Genomic DNA, 17,939 nt, shown 5'->3' on the forward strand with positions numbered 1-17,939 from the left:
TTTGTGGGAAAATGATGTTCTAGCCAAGAAATGTTTAATTACAAAAGTAAAGTTGATTCATAAGACTATTTCAACAGTCACGCTATTGATCTCTTCTACATCCTTAACTCCAAAACTTTCCTTTCCCAGTTCAACCCTTTCCATTCACAAATCCACACACAGAAGAAAAAAAAACATGTGCGGCTGTGACTAATCTGTCGATCAAAGCACAATCCAACAATAAACAAGAGAGCATTTGGAAATTATACATGAGAAGAACAAAAAAACTGATCCAAGCCCAGTATGCAGAACGTTTTGCCGATCCTTCTTTCGAGCAGGAGGATCGTATCACATGCATCCACTCTTCTTTGCTACCAACTAATCAGAATGTAAATGGACCTCGCTGCTAAACAAGAACGACGATCGCCTCTCTTGAATTGCATACACCTTGAACAAAAACGTTTGAGTTTAGTGCAAAAGACGCGATCGCGAGTTTTTCTAGCGATTCGATGTTTTGCTTGATTTGTCTAAGATTTTTGGAACGGTTTTATTATTTCTTTTCAAATTGCGAACCACAAATTGCAATTTGGAGTGTATTCTAACTACTTCTGAGAGATCAGTTGGCTACAAAAAAAAAAAAAAAAAAACACTGAGCTCTTGTGGATCAAATCCATGCAAACTCAGCAGGCTTTGTGTGTTGGTGAGCTCATCTTTATTCGAATTTGAGCATCGACTTGATTCGTTTTTTTTTTGTTTCGAATCTTCTCTTTGCTAGTTTCGTTTAGCGGTTCAAACGAAAAAAAAATTATAGTTACTCATTTCTCCTTTGCTGTGATGGTCTACATAATGACTTATTCATATTCTATTTTTATTTTCTGGCCTCCGAGCGATCGTCTTTTTTTTTACTTGTACAAAGATGACAGAACGCACCCCAAATGTGAACTTTAGATGCTAAGGTTAGTGGCACTGTTTTCTTCTTGAAAGCCCTAGAAAATAAAGAACTTCAAATTATTATTGTTAATATTACTGTTTGTGTATTTATTAAACAGATTTCTAGGAGTACGGCATACTCAAATCTCAATTTTGGGGGTTAACGAGATCTAAGAATTGACCCTAATTGCAACAACCCCTTAAAAGAGTTTTGAGAATAGCTTTCAATGAGAAAATTCTGTCAAGCTTAGTCTTTTAAACAACCTAAGTTTTTAAAATTGTAAGAATTATACTTAAGAGAAAGATAGGGTAAGCAATGTCAGAGAAGGAGAATCCTGAATGAAGTTACATATATAGAAAATAAATATGACGCCATGTTATTTTGTCGATTACTCTACTTTCAATCAACGAATTGTGATAAAATCAAATACAATATATTTGCTTCGGCTCTAAGAAGCAATACCACAGAAAAAAATAATTCGAAATCTTGAAACGAATGCACCTAATTTCATCTTACTCATAAAGTCAATCTATCGAACAGAGACAAGAAAATCTCACTCTAATAGCGGCCCTTACACGAGTCATTAAAAATGTCATTACTAAAAAATAGTATCATTTTAATGAACGTGTAATGGTGCAGTAATGACGAGATTTCTATCAAATTTGAAATACATTACTTAGTCATCATTAAAAATGACAAAAATAATGCTCGTGTAAGGGCCGCTAATGGTTTTCCGTATATACGATGACAACTGGAACCGAGATGAACGGGGGTACCGCTTCCGTGCAACCTATTTTTTGACTTCTTTTCATTAGCGGTCCTTACACGAGACAATATTATTGTCAATACAAGGAGTATTGACAATACTTTTGATCGTGTAATGGAAACTTCATTGGATTGACGAAAATATTGTCAAAAAATCAAAACTGCTCATCAATCCGACAATACTTTCTCTCCAGAGAAAAAACTGTCAAATATGTGCAATGAATTCATCTCTCAATATGTCAATGTTCATTTGCAATATTTGAAGCTTTTCTCAAAAAATGCGGACTCAAGTTACCAAGTCAATTGGATTGACGGTATTGACAATAATATTGTCACGTGTAAGGGCTGCTTTAAAAATTGTGCAATGGCCTCTTCTCTCAATATTTTAATATTCATTTGCAATATTTAAAGGGCCAAACGCTTGAATTTCTCGAAAAACTCGGACTCAAGTTATCAAGCCAATTGTATTGATGGTATTGACAATACTTTGGATTGACAATAACATTGTCACGTGTAAGGGCCGCTATTCAATTTAAAGTCGTATTGAATCAAAACACAAAAAGCAAAACAACCCAACAGCGAGAGTTTCGTTCAATGAGCTGAAATTAGGTAAACCGCATTTAACCTGAAATTGAATCAATAGAACTCAGCTGTTGAGTAAAAATAACTTACTAGTGAGTAAATATAACTCTGCTCTTAGTATTGCCCCGTTTACACTTCTGCTGGCTGCCAGCATGCTGGTGTCAGTGTACTGCCCTCTTAGGAAAAAACGTTCAACTGTGGTCCAATGATCCAAAGTATTAGACCAACGAAGGACCACCGTTGAACGTTTTTTTCCTAAGAGGGCAGTACACTGACACCAGCATGCTGGCAGCCAGCAGAAGTGTAAACGGGGCATATATTTTTGCTAGTGTTTTATAGAAACTGCTTAGAGCAACTTTACCTTAAATTAGGTTAAAAATTAGGAAACCCTGAAATTAAATACTCAAAATGGGGTAGTTCTGTGGTTCCGTGTAGGAATAAATGCCGAACTTACCCCAGTAATCCACACAAGTCTCCTATGGAATCCTTGATTTATCCACAACTTAACTATATTAACTCTGAAAACACACACACTTCACTACTATTATGAACAGCTGCTATTTCAATTCTTTTTTTTTTACTTTAGAACGAAAACTTTACACTTAACCTTTTCTACACTAATTTAAACCTCCATGCATTTGGTAGCAGGCTGAACATACACTCGAATAAAACATACGAATGCCTCGTGCATTTCTCAAAAATGATTATTTCCGTTTCTTCTATGCTAAACTCTAGAATAAATTCACTTCACGATCCGCGCGGCATCCAGCGAGAAAAACTCGAAGATCGCGAACGTCCTAAAGCGAATGATTCGTATTTCGCGTAAAATCATGACCGAATTTGATTTTTGTGTTTACTTCAAAAGTATTCACTGATTAAAAACACTTTTCATGTAAAAATATGACCGAACGATCGAAACTTTACCGGAAATTCACCGAACAAACCGAGAGACGCGCTTGAACTGGCGGAGCCACGCCGATCACGTTTGGACATGCAAGCAAGCGATCGTTTTAGTGTCTGGGTTGCCAGTTTTCGGGCGCAGACAGACTGATCGTCAAACACGCTTAATTTTTTTTAGTGAGAATAAACAAAATCCAGATAATTTCGACAGTCCCACGACAAAAGGGCTTAACTGCAAATGAGACTCTTTCTTTGTTTACATTTTCTTTTGATTATTATGGAGCCATAATTTCAACTTTTTGAAAGTTTCCAATATTAATCGAAAGCTTGTAGTTTTAAATAGAAAGTTTTGCGAATAATAAGACGTCAAATATAAAATCAATCCGGTAAAGGACTATTCACACATATCCCGTCCGGTTCAGTGCCGGCACGACACCGTGCACGGATACTGATATTATTTCATTCGTTTTCTATGCGCGCATTTACACCTATCCGGCACCGTGCCGTTTCAGTGCAGCTCGCCGTCAGTGTAGCGTCCGTCCGGCAAACTCAAATTCGTCGTCACCGATATTTTTTATTTTCACTGAGGTCGGTATGTTATTGCATTGGCTGTGCCGGAACGGAAACAGTACGGAAACGGAACGGAAGGGTTCCGATAAAAAAAGAACACTGACGGCGCACTGAAGGCACTTTCACTGAACCGTCACGGAACTGAAATGTGTGAATAGTCCTTAAATCGTGAAAGAAAAAATAATCAAAGAGAAACTGTCATTTGCAGTTAGGCCCTTTTGTCGTGGGACTGTCGATTTCAGCAGATTATTTCATGACTGCTCTACAAAAGGGTAGATCTTATATTGACGGTATGTGAAGGAAAACACTAATCAAGATTTGATCGAGCGCTCAGAAACGAACAGTCGAGTACGAATCCACTACTCAGTTCGCCTCACACCAAATCTATATATCCGAAGTCTGAAAGTTTAAAATTAACATTTTTACATCACCTAATACCATGTTCACATTAGCGCTTATATCACTTGATATACCGAGATGATACGCATATCACGTGGAAGTGTTCACATATGATCGAAATGATATCGTTTGACAATCAAGTTGTCATATTGAATGTTCCCATTAGGAGTAAGATCAATAATATTGCTTTTCTCTCCTACAATTCAATCAATAATTGAAGTCTTGCAATTAATGGTTTCCGAACCTCAGTATTCGTTGAAAAATTTAAAATTATAATGATTGTTTATTGTCACTCTCAAAGTGACGTTTATAAATGAGTACGTTCAATGCCATCATCCGTGTTGCTAGTAGCGATTTTTGACAACTCGACATGATATCGTACATGATATCCCGGATATCATGCCAAAATTGTGATACGCGTTGACATAAAATTGTATGGGATATCATGTGATATCGCACATGATATCATCGGATATCAAGTATATCCGTATATCACTTGATATCAGCGCTAATGTGAACATACTATAACTTTCATCGCAAATTTAAAGTAGAATATGCACGAAAACGAATAAAATCGAAAACAATTTAGTTCGCTGTTTCGCACTCAATCTAACAAATTTTCGAACCAATCGGTTGACACCCCTTTTTGATTCGGAATTCTTACTATATTCCCCATCAGATTCTGCATGAAAATCGGATATCATACCGAATTGGCAATGTGGGGTAAGGCTGTTCGTAAAACTGAAAGTTGGTCTTATAATTTCAACCTGTCAAGAATACCTGTTGAATATACACAAAAAAAAATGTGTTTCTACGAGTAGTAGAATTTGGATTTGAAAGAGCCTAGCAAACGTTTGCTTGTATAAGAAATATTTTCAAGGTAAAAGTTTTTATTTGTTTAACTGTCAAGTTATTTTAAAAGTATGGAATTTTGGAACCGAAGTTACATTGATTCCAGATGGTCCTGTGAAAATCGTTCCACATAATCCGGAACGATTTCGCTCTAGACATGCAGCTATCTTGATATGATAACTATCATCAATAATTTTACGCTACCTTTATAAATATTGATGAATAAGCAAAAGACGAGAGGGTAATGTCATAGACATAACTGGAGGACTTGAAAACGAATAAAACTGACATGTTTCTTTCTCACTTCCGAAAGATGTTCATTCGTATTAGATTGTGTGAATTTTGCAACTTTCATTGCTTCGCTTCCAGAATCTCAACGATTCATCCATACTACAGTACGACTAATTGGCGCAAACATATTCCAACATACAATTAAATAACATGGAACAATAATTCTATAAGCTACCCAGATTTACGTCGTTATCTACTCAAACTTTGAGTTGATCGGTAAAAATAGGTAGCGTGTTTTGTTATGGCATAACACTTGTACTAAACTTACATTTACCTAAGTGTTGAGGTCATCACTCGTTTCTCAAAATTGAGGAAGTGCACTTTAGTTGATTTAGGGTAGGTTTTGACCCAAAATTAGGTAGCGGTTGGTATGAGTGTAGATGTTCAGTAGAGGTAATCCTTTGGAAATAGTTTAGTGATTCTAAAAAACCGCTTTACCTAATTTGTCCAATGTTTATAACTGATGAGTCATTTCTGCCATCATTCATTTATCTAGAAACTGAACTAAAATTCAAAAACTAAGTTCGAAATCTATGGAACGCTACGAAATCAGCTGCAAATTTTAGGCTAGGAATCTAGATCAAAAAACAGGTCATGAATTCAGTTCTAGAGCATGGAACTGAAGCCATTTTTAGAATTTTCCGAATTGCTTTCTTGAACTGAATTCTGAACTTGAATTCCTAACCTTAATAAACGGCTTCAGTTCCAACATCTAGCTACAGAAGCCATGTTATAAATTTAGTTCCAGCATGTAGGTTCTGAATTCTGGAAATGAACACTGGAACTGAATTCAGGAATTAAACTTCGGTTTTAAATTCAGTTCTAAATTTCAACTTCAGAGTTCAGATCTAATATTTAGTTTCAGAATGCAGATCTAAAATTCATATTTTAAATTTTGTTCATGAATCAGATTCCTGTATTCGAATCCCGAAATAAGGAACTAAATGCAGTTCCAAAGGTTGTATCTCATTCTTGTTTACGTACTTTCGAACGAATACGAATAAACCATTCTAGTTTCCACTCGAATGAATTCTAACGCGACTCGTTTGCCACAAAATATTTAAATATCAGTAAACTTCAATTGAACATGCTTTATTTTATAATAAATGCATGATTTCACAAATGTTATAAATATGTAGACTATGAAAACATAACCAAAGTGCAAGAAAAATAAAAAAAAATTGAAACTTTACTGATTGGACTGATATAGCTTTTTTTATTTTGTGCAAAATTTAATTTCAAACTGTTATCCACCGACTTGAATAAAATCGATTTGGACAACGATATTTGTTTATTTATTTATTATGTAGCATTCGTCATATGTTTGATGCTTGGAATCTTTCGTCAAATAGTTCAACAAGTACGATGATACAAAATCAGCAAAAAAACAAGCCAAATAACAAATTATATCGAACATTTTTCATTACAACTTAAGTCTGGGGTGGAATCACGTAAGGTGATTATCACCAAGTGATTATCACTTTTGAAAATTTGGAATCATGTAAGTTGATAATCACCAAGTTTTGTCACCACTGCTGAAAGGCTAACATCACTATCAAATGTTGGCATTACGTAAGGTGATAGTCACCACGATTTAATCACCTTCATGTCAAAATGAAGGTGATAGCAATTTAGTTATCACTTTTAGTAGTGATTTGATGTTTTGCGAAGTGGCTTAAAAAATTATTGTCCGTTAGGTGAATTTTAAGCCATTGATACAAACACTACCGACCAAAATCGGTCAGAGAGGATAATTTTTTAATAAAATTCGTACTGATATTGTGTCAAAATTAAATACCAAAATAAAAAGTAACTTAGTTTGTATAGTTATAGAATAAACGGTAGTATTTATCAATTAAATCAATTCATTTATGTTGTAATTATTATTTGAAGGAACATCATTGAGGTATTCGTAGAGTCAAAGATAAATTGTTTTCTAGAAAAGTGATAAGTTTATGAATGTAGACATCTCCTGTTGCACATAACGTAACAACATAAAAAATGTATGCTAACATTTTCGGCAGAATTAGATTAGTTGCTAATCAGTACCGGTGGGTAAAATTTCCAAAATGGAACTAATATTCGAAAGCGCTGTGATCATGGTACTACAAGAAATGCCATAATCGTAAAGTGAATGAAAATTATACACAAAATTATTTAACGGATCTTTCTCATTCGAGAGAAATGCCATCCGTTGTGAAACATCAAGAAGATCTAACAATTCGTTCCATTTCAAAGCTGGCAAATTTATCCCAAAGAACTGGCAGTGACATTGATTTCCATTGAAAAATAAAAATCGGCACTAAGTTAAACCAACAAGTGAATTTTTTATTTGTTTGTGCGCAGTTTGCCCTACTCGCGAGGCAATTTTTTTTTACTTTACTCTTCGATCCATACAAATCATCATTGATAAACATGACTCGAATTAATGAAAAGGATTGAAAACTATAGGAACAAAAATTTAGATTTTAAAATATTTTATGGATATACGCCACTTTCATATGTTACTCCTCTTAATATCAACGGTATACGCCACATTCATATTTTATTCCTGAAAAATTGACAGGTGATAAATTGAGTGAAGTTGGCTCAATCACCGGTGATGGTGATAGTAAAAGTGATCACCTTCGGTGATTCCAAACATTCTGGTGATCACCTCTTTATCACCAGGAGGTGATAGTCACTTATCACCTTACATGATTCCACCCCTGTACCAGAACTGACGGTTTAAAGTAAGATTGGCATTGTTCCTATGCATGTACGACGTTTGCAAGTGTGATTGATTCGAACGTAAACGGTAAGATGAATTTGACATACTTTTGAACGTATCACATACGGGCGTAAACAAAAATGAGGGTGACTATTGTCGTGATTTTTTCTTGGATTTCTGGTATCTTTGTTCATCCTTTCAATTTGCAGGAGGAAAATGCACCCATTCTTCATGGAATTCGTCGAATCAATCCTGTCATTTTTTTCTTTCTGCTTTCAGAACACTTAGATTGAAGTTTGTATAACAATAATTACCGTTGTTTTATAGAATTTAGACTACAATCTATAAATATGCTAAGACTATATTGTGTCATTAATTTGAATAATTTGAGTTGTATCTGGATTACTAAGCAATTTAATTATTATAATATTTTTGGATGGTACTCAGTGGTACATATTTTCGGCTTTTGGCATTTACACTACCGTAGATGGTTTACTTTTAAAAATAAACGAATCGACCTCAATAATGAATTTTGCAACACACCTTGCCAATGTGCAAGATACTACTAAATTGAGTGGTAATAAATAACCGTGCAATACTCTTGACAGATTTCACCGTCAAGTTCAACCAGCTGTCAGGTCTAATTGATGTGCGAACTTTTCACCAGACGAACACGGTCGCTTCTATTCGGTTGCGAATAAGTTTTATATCAATCAATTTCTGCCAAGGTAGGTACTTGAATCTTCAATATTGGACTGTAAATTTCCTCAAATACGTAGTAGGGCTATACAGTAGATCATTCGGCAGCAACAGTCACCCGGAACGAACCGTCCAAGTTACATAACTTCGCAAAAGGTTAGACATGAAATAACATCAGAATGCTTCACAATTCACAGATGCTGACGAACCAGATCCAGCAGGCAGCCCGTATTCTGGGTGCCCAAGCTCGTCGTAACTATGGAGTGACGGCCGTCATCATGTCCAAAGCTACCGATCCCATCCAGCAGCTCTTTGTCAACAAACTGCGCGAATATGCCAGCAAGAGCCAAAGCGCGTAAGTTATTCAAAGTGTAATAAGAATACTAACTAACAAAAGCCCGTTCTAGCGGTGGCAAACTAGTCGACGCATCGCCGCAGATTGAACGCGAACTGAAGCAGGAACTGGAGAAACTGGCCAAGCAGTACGCTATTACCGATGGTGACGTTACGGCTTTTCCCTCGTTCAAATTTGAGGAACCGAAGCTAGGTCCGATCAACTCTAGTAACTAAACTCGTTAAATCGTCAACAGTGCAAATAAAATCTTTTCGCGTAATAATAAAGCTCTAACACAGTTCAATTCACTGTCATTTCATTCCAAAATGTCTAGAATTGCAAGACATTTTGCATTTTACTTTATTTTTTTCCGTTCGGTTAAAAAAAAACGCTACAAGTTACTGAGTGTTGAGTACATATTCGATGGTCTCTTTTAGTAGCGGCATCCGGTAGTCATCGGCTACGGTGAGGAACGTTTTCAGTAGCTGCCGCAGCTCACCTGCGGATATAAGATTTTCAAAATTTCCGGCACAACCACAGAACTCGGCTAAATTTTCGCGCTTAATTTGCTTGCAACGTCCACAGCGCAAATCCTGCAGGGTGTAGGACATTAGCTTTCGCTGTACGACATCCAGCAGTCGCATCTCGATGTCCACCGTATCGTAGTCAACGTTACACTGGGCACACAACCACACCGGTTGGCCATCCTTCAAGGCCCGGTGGTTATCTTTGCATAGATCCAGATCGCGACAATGGTTGCAGGCCTTACAGATCACCTCCGTCAAGGAGTACGACTTCAGTGGGTCCTTCCAGACGGCTTTGTCACTGAAATCGCCAATCCCGACCAGCAGCAGCATGTTTCTACGAAGGGTTGTTAACTGAAATAAAGATTTTTTTAGAGGACATGTTTCATCTGCCATGATTGAGGTTATGAGCTTACCTCTTCTTCAATCTCTTTGTTTACCGCCAAAACCTTACATGTGGCTTTGATGAACTCCAGAGCTGGTCCCTCTTTACCTCTGCCGTAATTCTTGTGCATTTTCTGAACCATTTCGTACGCTACGTGGGCCAATTTCTTGAGAGCTTTCGGGGCCGGCACTCCGCCTGCAAGAGTTTCCATAAAGGAAATCAAAAACTGCTCAAAGTATTCCTGGCATCGTCCCTCTTCCGGTAGTAATTCCGCAATGTTCCAATTCATTTCCAAAGACAGTTCCTCCTCTTCTTCCCCTCCGGCTTGTGAACCATCGACACCGTTATCATCGCTGCCCTTTTCCAGTTCCTTGGGCATATTTCCTCGTATACCACCAAAATTGGCCGAATCGATCCACAGCAGAAACTGCCAGGACTGTTGGTAGGACAACGAAACGCTGTGAAATAGTTCCTTGTTGCGAATGTTCTGAACAACATAGTCCGTGTAAGCGATCGCGTCGATTACCGCCTTCTTGCCCGTATTGATCACAATCCGGTTGAAGTCCGCATACACAATCTCGGCTTTCAGTCGCTGGAATTCGGCAATAATTTGCAAGAACAACTTTCGCATCAACGTATTCAGAGCTCGGCGCAGTGCAGGATCATACAGTAGTGCCTTAGTCGATCGCACCCATCGATAGAAGTGTATGATCTGGAAATCGGAGAATATATTCCGATTGATCGATACCTCGCGTAACCACCCATTGACCATGGACCGCATCACGCGAAAAGCATGTGAGCACAGTGCCGTCTCATCGTAGCTCGGCAGTGTCTGAACACCCTGATTACTGATCATATCGTCCAGTGAGGCTTGCGGGATCACATCGAAGGTTATGGCAGCGGAAGCCCCTTCCATTTCCTGAACTTTGCTGGCTTGAAGCAGAGCCGAAACGGCTAAACTTTCGATGCTCAGCTCTACGCAGACGCTGTTGTAGAACCCTTGCCGATTCTGAACCACCGAGATCGTATCTTCGAATTCCGCCAAAAGACGACTGTCGTCAGCTTCACGACCTCCCAGATCGGGTCGAGAACTGGGTGACCACCACAGGACAAAGTTGTGCTTCTGCAGGTGCCGAGCGTAGAAAAGGTCCGCTCCGAACAGAACGGTATCGGCAGGCATGTTCCCGATCGGAAGATGGAAGTACCGGCACTGATCGAGCATCATCTCAACCACATGGTTCAGATTGAGAAAGTGGCGAATCATCGACCGAGCTCCATGTCGTTGCCACTCGAGACCGGACAGCAGTGATGCGTCATCCGAAATGTGTATCTGTGTTTCCGGAAACTCCAGGCATGCCGGAAGAATTTGGTTCAGCTTTTGAAGACCCATGGCGGTTTGGACACACAGCAACGTAGGACCACGTTTTTCGTTCTTGTAGTTGGCGAGAGCCTGTGACAGTCGCTGGTAGACCTGTTTGGAGTCTACTTCCAAAAAAGCTTCAAACACCATGTCCGTTGGTGGGAGATTCTCTTCGGTGAAGTTCTCGCTATCGGTTTTGAGCAGCGCCAGTCTTTCGGACGTGTACAGGTTTTTAAGGGTTGGCAGTTGGTTTGTTCGAACGCTGTCCAAAACTATCACCAACGCTTTTTTGCTGGGACCCATGAATAAACCCCACATTTCACGTTTCCCCGACGGGATACTGTGCTGATACAGGAAGATCTTTTTCAGATTCACACCACTCTTCAGATAGGGAGTGTGGGAAAAGTTTCGCATCTCCAACTGTTGTATGTTGAAACAGTCCAGATCTTTGGTAGCCAAAGCAGCTAACGATCGTGCTTCCGATCTCTGAACGGCACACAGGCAACCAATTTCCATGAGAACGCGGAACTCCAGCGATACCTGGGTCTCGTAGATTCCTTCGATGTCGGGAGTAGCAAGATCCGCTAGCATTCCCAGGCGATTTTCCCGAAAGACCTGCTCCGGAACGACATACTGATAGAGATGGTAGACAGGGCGAGCTCTCGGTAGAATACGATGGACCTTCTTCCACATTGAGCCCTCTTCCGGAGGGGCTTGAGTTCGTTGATTAACGTAGAATATCCTGGGAACTAATAGTTTGATTTTGTGCAGCTCCTCGCCCACCTTAGCCCAGATGTTGAAGTGACCCATTTCATCCGTCGCGATAATCTGTATCACTTGCCATGGTTGCTCGATCAGGGATCGTTGAGCTTTTTTCAGAAAACCGCCCAAAGTAGTGGCCGGTCGAGCCGCCGCCATCGAACTTGTGGGTTCTTCTTCGTTTATTCTCGATCGTTTACTTTTGGGATCTCGGAACTTGCTACGTTGAGCCAGTTGCCATTTCCATTTCTTCTTGTGATATGCCAACCAAGCTTGCAGTTGCTGCTTACCTTCGCCTACTGGTGGTGGAGCTCCCAGAGCTTCCCGCCAGGTTTTGGGCTCTGGAGTTGCTGCTGCTGCTGATTCCTGCTCGTTCGACGGTGTTCTCCGTCGCTTAGAGCTTACAATTGGTCCGTTGGGGCCCGGGCTAGGTGAATGCGATCGGCCGAAATCTTCCATGTCTCGGAGCGCCGGTTTCTCCTTCGTAACGAACATTTCACTGATTCTTCTCTGCTTGAGGGTATCGTTCTTCTCCAGCATTTTTTTGTGCAACCAGTCGGGATGTTGTACCCTCGGAACTGGATTGTTCAAGCCTTGCAAAGCCGCCGGAATGGTGATGATCTTCTGGATGGTTCCTCCAAGCCGCTCGATGTAGTACTGCCAATCGAGGACATCTCGTATATCTGCATCACCCATGGTGTTGTCCTTTAACCACCGACGAAGATAGTGTCGCCTGACGCTCGGTTCCGACTGGAAGATCGCCAATGGAATCGCTCGTTCCGTAACCGGAGCACCGTCCGGTTTTTTCGAGATGATAAATTTACAAGCCAAACCGGCGTCTTTAACCATTTGATCACCCAAGAACTCGGCCAAACGTTTTGCCGTCGAGATGGATGTAGATTTTTGTTCGCCGTAGTCCTCCAACTTCCGGGACATCGAACGGTTCTCGGAGATCAACTCGAACAGCTCACTGTCCGGCATGTTGTGACCCTTGCTGTACAACACATCCAACCAGTAGTCGGCGATCTTGGCAACCGATGCGTAGCACTGTTCCAGTGTTGAACCCTGCAGAAACGCTTCGAACACGGAACTCTGGAAGATTTTGATCAACTGCAGTTCACCACGCCGTTTAACCTCGAAACCCTTCAGTTCTGCCAGCGAACCGTCGAAATTGAAAACCGCATACCGTTTCTTCAGCTTTTTACCTTCCTCCTTGGCCGCCGGTAAAACCATCGCCAGGTAGGGTCCATCCACCTCGAAGAAAATCGAATTTTCCGGCTTAATATAATACTCCGCGGGACTTCCCGGGGCGTAAGCCTTTTCCAGCACGTGGTACTGATCGTTGGTGAAATGATCTTTAACCATGGTGTTCAGAACCGCATTTGGGTAGGAAACATTAATCTTTTTCTTTTTTGCATGGGTCGTTTCTACTGTGAATTCCTGTGGAAACGAAGCCGGAAGAATACACCAAATACCGTCCGTATCCAGCTCCAGAGGACGACCGACACGCTCGATAATTTCCCGTGCTTTGGTAATGATGTTGGCCCCCGTTAGGCACACAATTCCGGCCATAGACATGCTGTGCCAGCGAGCACCCTTTCGCATTACGTAGCCATAGAACGAATTCAGAATGCACTTGTGAGCCAACTGCAGCGAATCGTACAATACCTCGCGACCTTTGGCAGCCTTGATTTCGCCCGCATCGCCACTCTTCACCGCTGCCACCACCGTCGCTTTGGCAACCTTCGTCAGCGCTTTATACTCGTACCGTCGATCACGGAAGGCACGCACAGTGTCCACGTAGAAACTGTTCTCCTTCTGACAAATGGTAGACGTACGCGTTTCAAGCTTTGTGATTTTCGTCTTCTTGTACGCTTTCCGGCAATAATCGCTCAAACGCTTCTTCTCATAGTTTGCCTGATCTTCTTTGGACAGTTCGTGAAATGCCCGCGGAGGACCTCCCGGGAAGAGTGGTGGAAACTTTTCTGTCTCTAGCTGTTGTTGAATACGTTGGAACTCGTTTCTCGAGGCCGGCAGCATCTCTCCTCGCCACATCCATTCCATGTTCCGTTTACATTTGGCGTCCGGTCGGTTGTAGTCACAGGCCGCACAGTCCGTCTCCGATATCATCGACGACGGTTGCAATCGATTGGTCAAAATAATATTCGGATACATCGCACCGACATCCAAATGATAGATAACCGGTTGCTCGATCCGAGTCGGTGTGTCATGCAACTGCTGCAAAGCCGCCTTGATTTGCTCCGTCACCTCATCCAGATTGGTGACAAGCTCCAGTGGAACTCCTTCCTCAGTCACAATCGCATGTTCCAATACTTTATCCACATTCGCCTGCAACTGAAGCAACATGCTCTGATCCAACCGAAAACGAGTCGAAATATCCGCCCGAAACACACCGGACTCCAACGCTTCCACATGGCCACCCACGTAGGTTTCCGAGTCCAGTACGTGCCCGTCCGGGGTTAGTTTGTTCAGCTCGGAGATCTGCTTGTTCGGAAACACGATCGTCGCGTGGAAGGCTTCCTTCATCAGAAGCGCTTCGCACAGCGTTCCCGAACCCTTACGCAAAATTTCGTCCGGTTCCATTGGAATGATGGTGGCCAACGCAAAGATGAACGGATGGACGTACTTCATGTACAGATAGTACGTAGCCACCGCATCCGAGACCGAGTAGTTCGAAAGCACCTGTCGGAAAGGGAATTATGCGTTTTTACGTTTTTGCTATTGCACCGAAGTTTTATGTCTAAACTGATGTCTCGAACGAAACAAGTTTCGGCTTGCTGGCCGTGAAGATTTTGGTAATTTGAGTGATTAAAAATTGTTCTTCGATGTACTAGTTTTTTTTTGCAAATCAAAGCTGCTACGTTTCCTTGGTAACGACGAAACGCAGAAACAAATAAGTATGGTTATGTGCATTTAGCATAAACTAGGGGGCAATTTTTAGCCTCTCAAAATGCCAAATCTAAAAATATATTACCTGCGGCTGCTCGACGGCCATCCGGCACATCTCTTCCGGGTCCAGTTCGACCGGATCGTAGCGAAGTTTACTTTTGGCAACCGCTTTCAGACCTTGCGAACCCACCGGCAGATAGGAATCCCGTTTCACCCAGCACAGACAGTCCATGTGGGTGGCCGGCCGGCACAGATAGTTCCCATCGCGGGCGTTTACCTTGGAGAAGCCGATTTCCCGCTTCATGTCCAGATCGTACACAGCCGCCCGGGCTTCCACAAAGGGCCAATCGAAAAAATCCCCATTGTAGGTGACAAAAATGTGCGGCTTGACGTCGAGAATGTGATCGAAAAACTTTTGAATCGTACCCATCTCGTTCGGCTCGTTGAATACAATGAACTGTCCCTCGAATTCCGGCTTCGGTGTGTACTCGAAATCCTCCACGTCGGCACTGATGATCTCCCGGTTGGTAATCAAATATCCCTGCCCATCGATCATGTAGGAAATCATCATAATCTGATCGGATTGAGCATCGGGAAATTTGAGCGGTAGTTTAGTGGTTTCAATATCAAAAGCTAGCACCACCGGCTCGGGACGATCTAAAATATCTGGCCGGGGAGTGATGACTGGAGGATCATCTCCTCCTCTGCATCTCATTGTGTACCACAACCCGCAGAATATGTTCAAATCAATCGACACTCGTACGTGATACGGAATGTCATGTTCCCTAATGTCCATGATACTCTCGTAAAAATCCTGATTTTGATTGGTACCGAATTCTTCCGAAGAAACGGCCAACGAATTACTCAACATCTGCATATAGTAAGTGTTTGCCTTATCTCGTTCCTTATTCTTTCGGACGGCAGCCGACAGGTCCTTCTTCACTTTACTCATGTGATTATTATTGGCAAAGGTAAGCTTAAGCAGTTTTTGCTTCAACCCACTCAGGTGATTCGGCAAATCTAGATCCTCCCGTTCGATGTGTTCTACGTTCAAAATTTGACCGGCATACTTTTTAGCCAAAAATTTAGCAACTTCCAACGAGTGGCCTTCTTTCGTGATCAACAACAGATAGGGTGCATAGATTACGGTCATCTTGTACCGTGTGCCATCCATTTGCAGAAAGTACAAATCGAGAGCCGCCACCAAACGACGGTCTTGGTTTAAAATTTCGGTCTGGAAAAAGGAACAATTGAAACACAAACCATTTGAAATGCTAGCTACTTACCGAATGCATATTGACCAGGAATCCGGTTCGTTCCACCGTGTCCTTAACACGTTCATATCCATACTTGAGGTCAATTTTATCATTTTCCCTCGATTGTCGGTAGCCAATCTCGTTTGTATCATCCCTTTCGGTCGAAAAAAAAAAACAGTTGGATTCAATGTCATAGTCTAATTACTCCAACAACTTACCCGTCTGCCTTTTCCGCAATATATTTCCCGGTATTTCTAACGAAATTTGTCATTGTAATTTTCAAATTTTCTCACAGAAACAGAAAAATACGATCACCATTCATGAAAATTTCCGTATCGTACTTTGTGACGTTTCTGGTTTCGCGCCGTTTCAATCGGAATAGATCTGTGCAATATTTTATTTTGGTTCATGCACGTACACTCAAAAATTAAATCACTTGAGTTTCATAAGTTTATTCACGTGAATGCATTCCCATTCGATAGTAAAAAATATAGTGGTTTTCAGCTGGGCGTAGAATGCGACGTAATCGTCGCAGAATTAGGTTTTTTATCATGACGACACAAATGAACAAGTATTCATCCTTGACAGTTCAGCGGTACTGCTTACAAACAAACTTAAACAAAAATCGAAGAGCACATCTAAAACAATCATCTTTACACTTTGCAACTGATCACTTTTATTTAATAAATATCAAAAACAAACCGTATTCAATCGTGATCAAATGTTTTAAAACTTTATTTAGGCACTACGAACCGTGAATGGTCTGATCCAATTTGTCAATAAACAAACAAAAGAAATTTATGTTTACAAACAGTACTGCTGAACTGTCAAAATGTGTTCATCCGTTTGAGGTTAGCAGTGACGGTAAAAAACCTAATAGCGAAATAATGAGCGTCAGAACCTCAGATGCCAGGTTTGCAGATTGGTATGTAAATTTGCAATTTCGTTTGTTAGCAGACTTTACAATTAAGCAGAGTTTTTTTTGCAGATTTTCGAAGTTTTTATAAACAATTGACCAATTTAATTACCTTTGCTTTTACTATAGGCTTTTGTTAGGTTTTTCTCGTCACAAATATTAAATATTGAGCTCGCATAAAAGCATTTCTAGTACGCAGATGCCCAACATTTCACCTGGCATCTCGGCCAGAATGTTGGACAGTTGTTTTAACCCCTTCGCTGTCAGTTATATTGAAATTGACTAGCATTAGGGCCATAAGAAAAATCATTCGGCTTGAGATCAATTGCAGTTTCAACTGATAAAATTTTTTAGTGACAAGTGTTATTTCCTTGTTTATTGAAAGCATCAAAGACGACCAACTTTTTAGAGTAGACGATTTAAGATTTTTTGTAATAGTTTATATTTATAGTTAAAATCGACAATGTGTCGAAAAAAGCACGAGGTTTTGAAGATCAAGGCGTCGATTAATACAAAATATGAATGAAAGGGCATACTAAGCACAAAATAACCATTATGACAAATAAATAGCCCATGCTTAAAAAATTCGGGCAAGTTGTAGCCGATGGCAGATCACATGCGCATTATCAAAATGAGTTCATTATAATTGAACTTTACGTAATAATTATTTTGCTAATAGAAATTTGTCATGTGTGAACTAAGATCACAGACTAACAGACATGACAGTATGAGTAAATTCTTATAAAAATAATTTTTCGTGATGCACTAGTTCCACCTATATTGTACTGCGCGAACTATTTACTATCGGTACACCCCT

General features: G+C 40.6%; 2 protein-coding genes across 3 annotated transcripts; one reads left to right on the plus strand and one right to left on the minus strand.

The window, feature by feature from the left end:
- Positions 1-8,566: 8,566 nt before the first annotated feature.
- Positions 8,567-9,316, plus strand: LOC131429803 (ATP synthase-coupling factor 6, mitochondrial). Of its 2 annotated transcripts, none has more exons than XM_058594217.1 (3): positions 8,567-8,707; positions 8,876-9,033; positions 9,086-9,316. In XM_058594217.1, exons 2-3 carry the CDS (start codon positions 8,876-8,878, stop codon positions 9,246-9,248), a joined length of 321 nt encoding a protein of 106 aa, XP_058450200.1. In that variant the 5' UTR covers positions 8,567-8,707; the 3' UTR covers positions 9,249-9,316. The 2 variants fall into 2 exon arrangements, with proteins under 2 accessions (XP_058450200.1, XP_058450284.1); XM_058594301.1 differs by having other exon boundaries at positions 8,615-8,814.
- A 71-nt stretch (positions 9,317-9,387) lies between these two features.
- Positions 9,388-16,569, minus strand: LOC131432395 (DNA polymerase epsilon catalytic subunit 1). Its single transcript, XM_058598636.1, has 5 exons — positions 16,425-16,569; positions 16,237-16,360; positions 15,036-16,184; positions 9,953-14,743; positions 9,388-9,890 (listed from the first exon to the last, which is right to left on the minus strand). Exons 1-5 carry the CDS (start codon positions 16,475-16,477, stop codon positions 9,411-9,413), a joined length of 6,597 nt encoding a protein of 2,198 aa, XP_058454619.1. The 5' UTR covers positions 16,478-16,569; the 3' UTR covers positions 9,388-9,410.
- Positions 16,570-17,939: the final 1,370 nt, after the last annotated feature.

Source organism: Malaya genurostris, chromosome 1 (genome assembly GCF_030247185.1).
Source record: "Malaya genurostris strain Urasoe2022 chromosome 1, Malgen_1.1, whole genome shotgun sequence".
Classification (NCBI taxonomy): Eukaryota; Metazoa; Arthropoda; class Insecta; order Diptera; family Culicidae; genus Malaya; species Malaya genurostris.

Coding starts and splice junctions, on each gene's coding strand:
- LOC131429803 (XM_058594217.1), top strand. CDS start 8,876: ATGCTGACGAACCAGATCCAGCAGGCAGCCCGTATTCTGGGTGCCCAA. Junction 9,034..9,085: donor GCCAGCAAGAGCCAAAGCGC/GTAAGTTATTCA, acceptor AGCCCGTTCTAG/CGGTGGCAAACTAGTCGACG.
- LOC131432395 (XM_058598636.1), bottom strand. CDS start 16,477: ATGACAAATTTCGTTAGAAATACCGGGAAATATATTGCGGAAAAGGCA. Junction 16,185..16,236: donor TCCTGGTCAATATGCATTCG/GTAAGTAGCTAG, acceptor TCCTTTTTCCAG/ACCGAAATTTTAAACCAAGA. Junction 9,891..9,952: donor ACAAAGAGATTGAAGAAGAG/GTAAGCTCATAA, acceptor TCTTTATTTCAG/TTAACAACCCTTCGTAGAAA.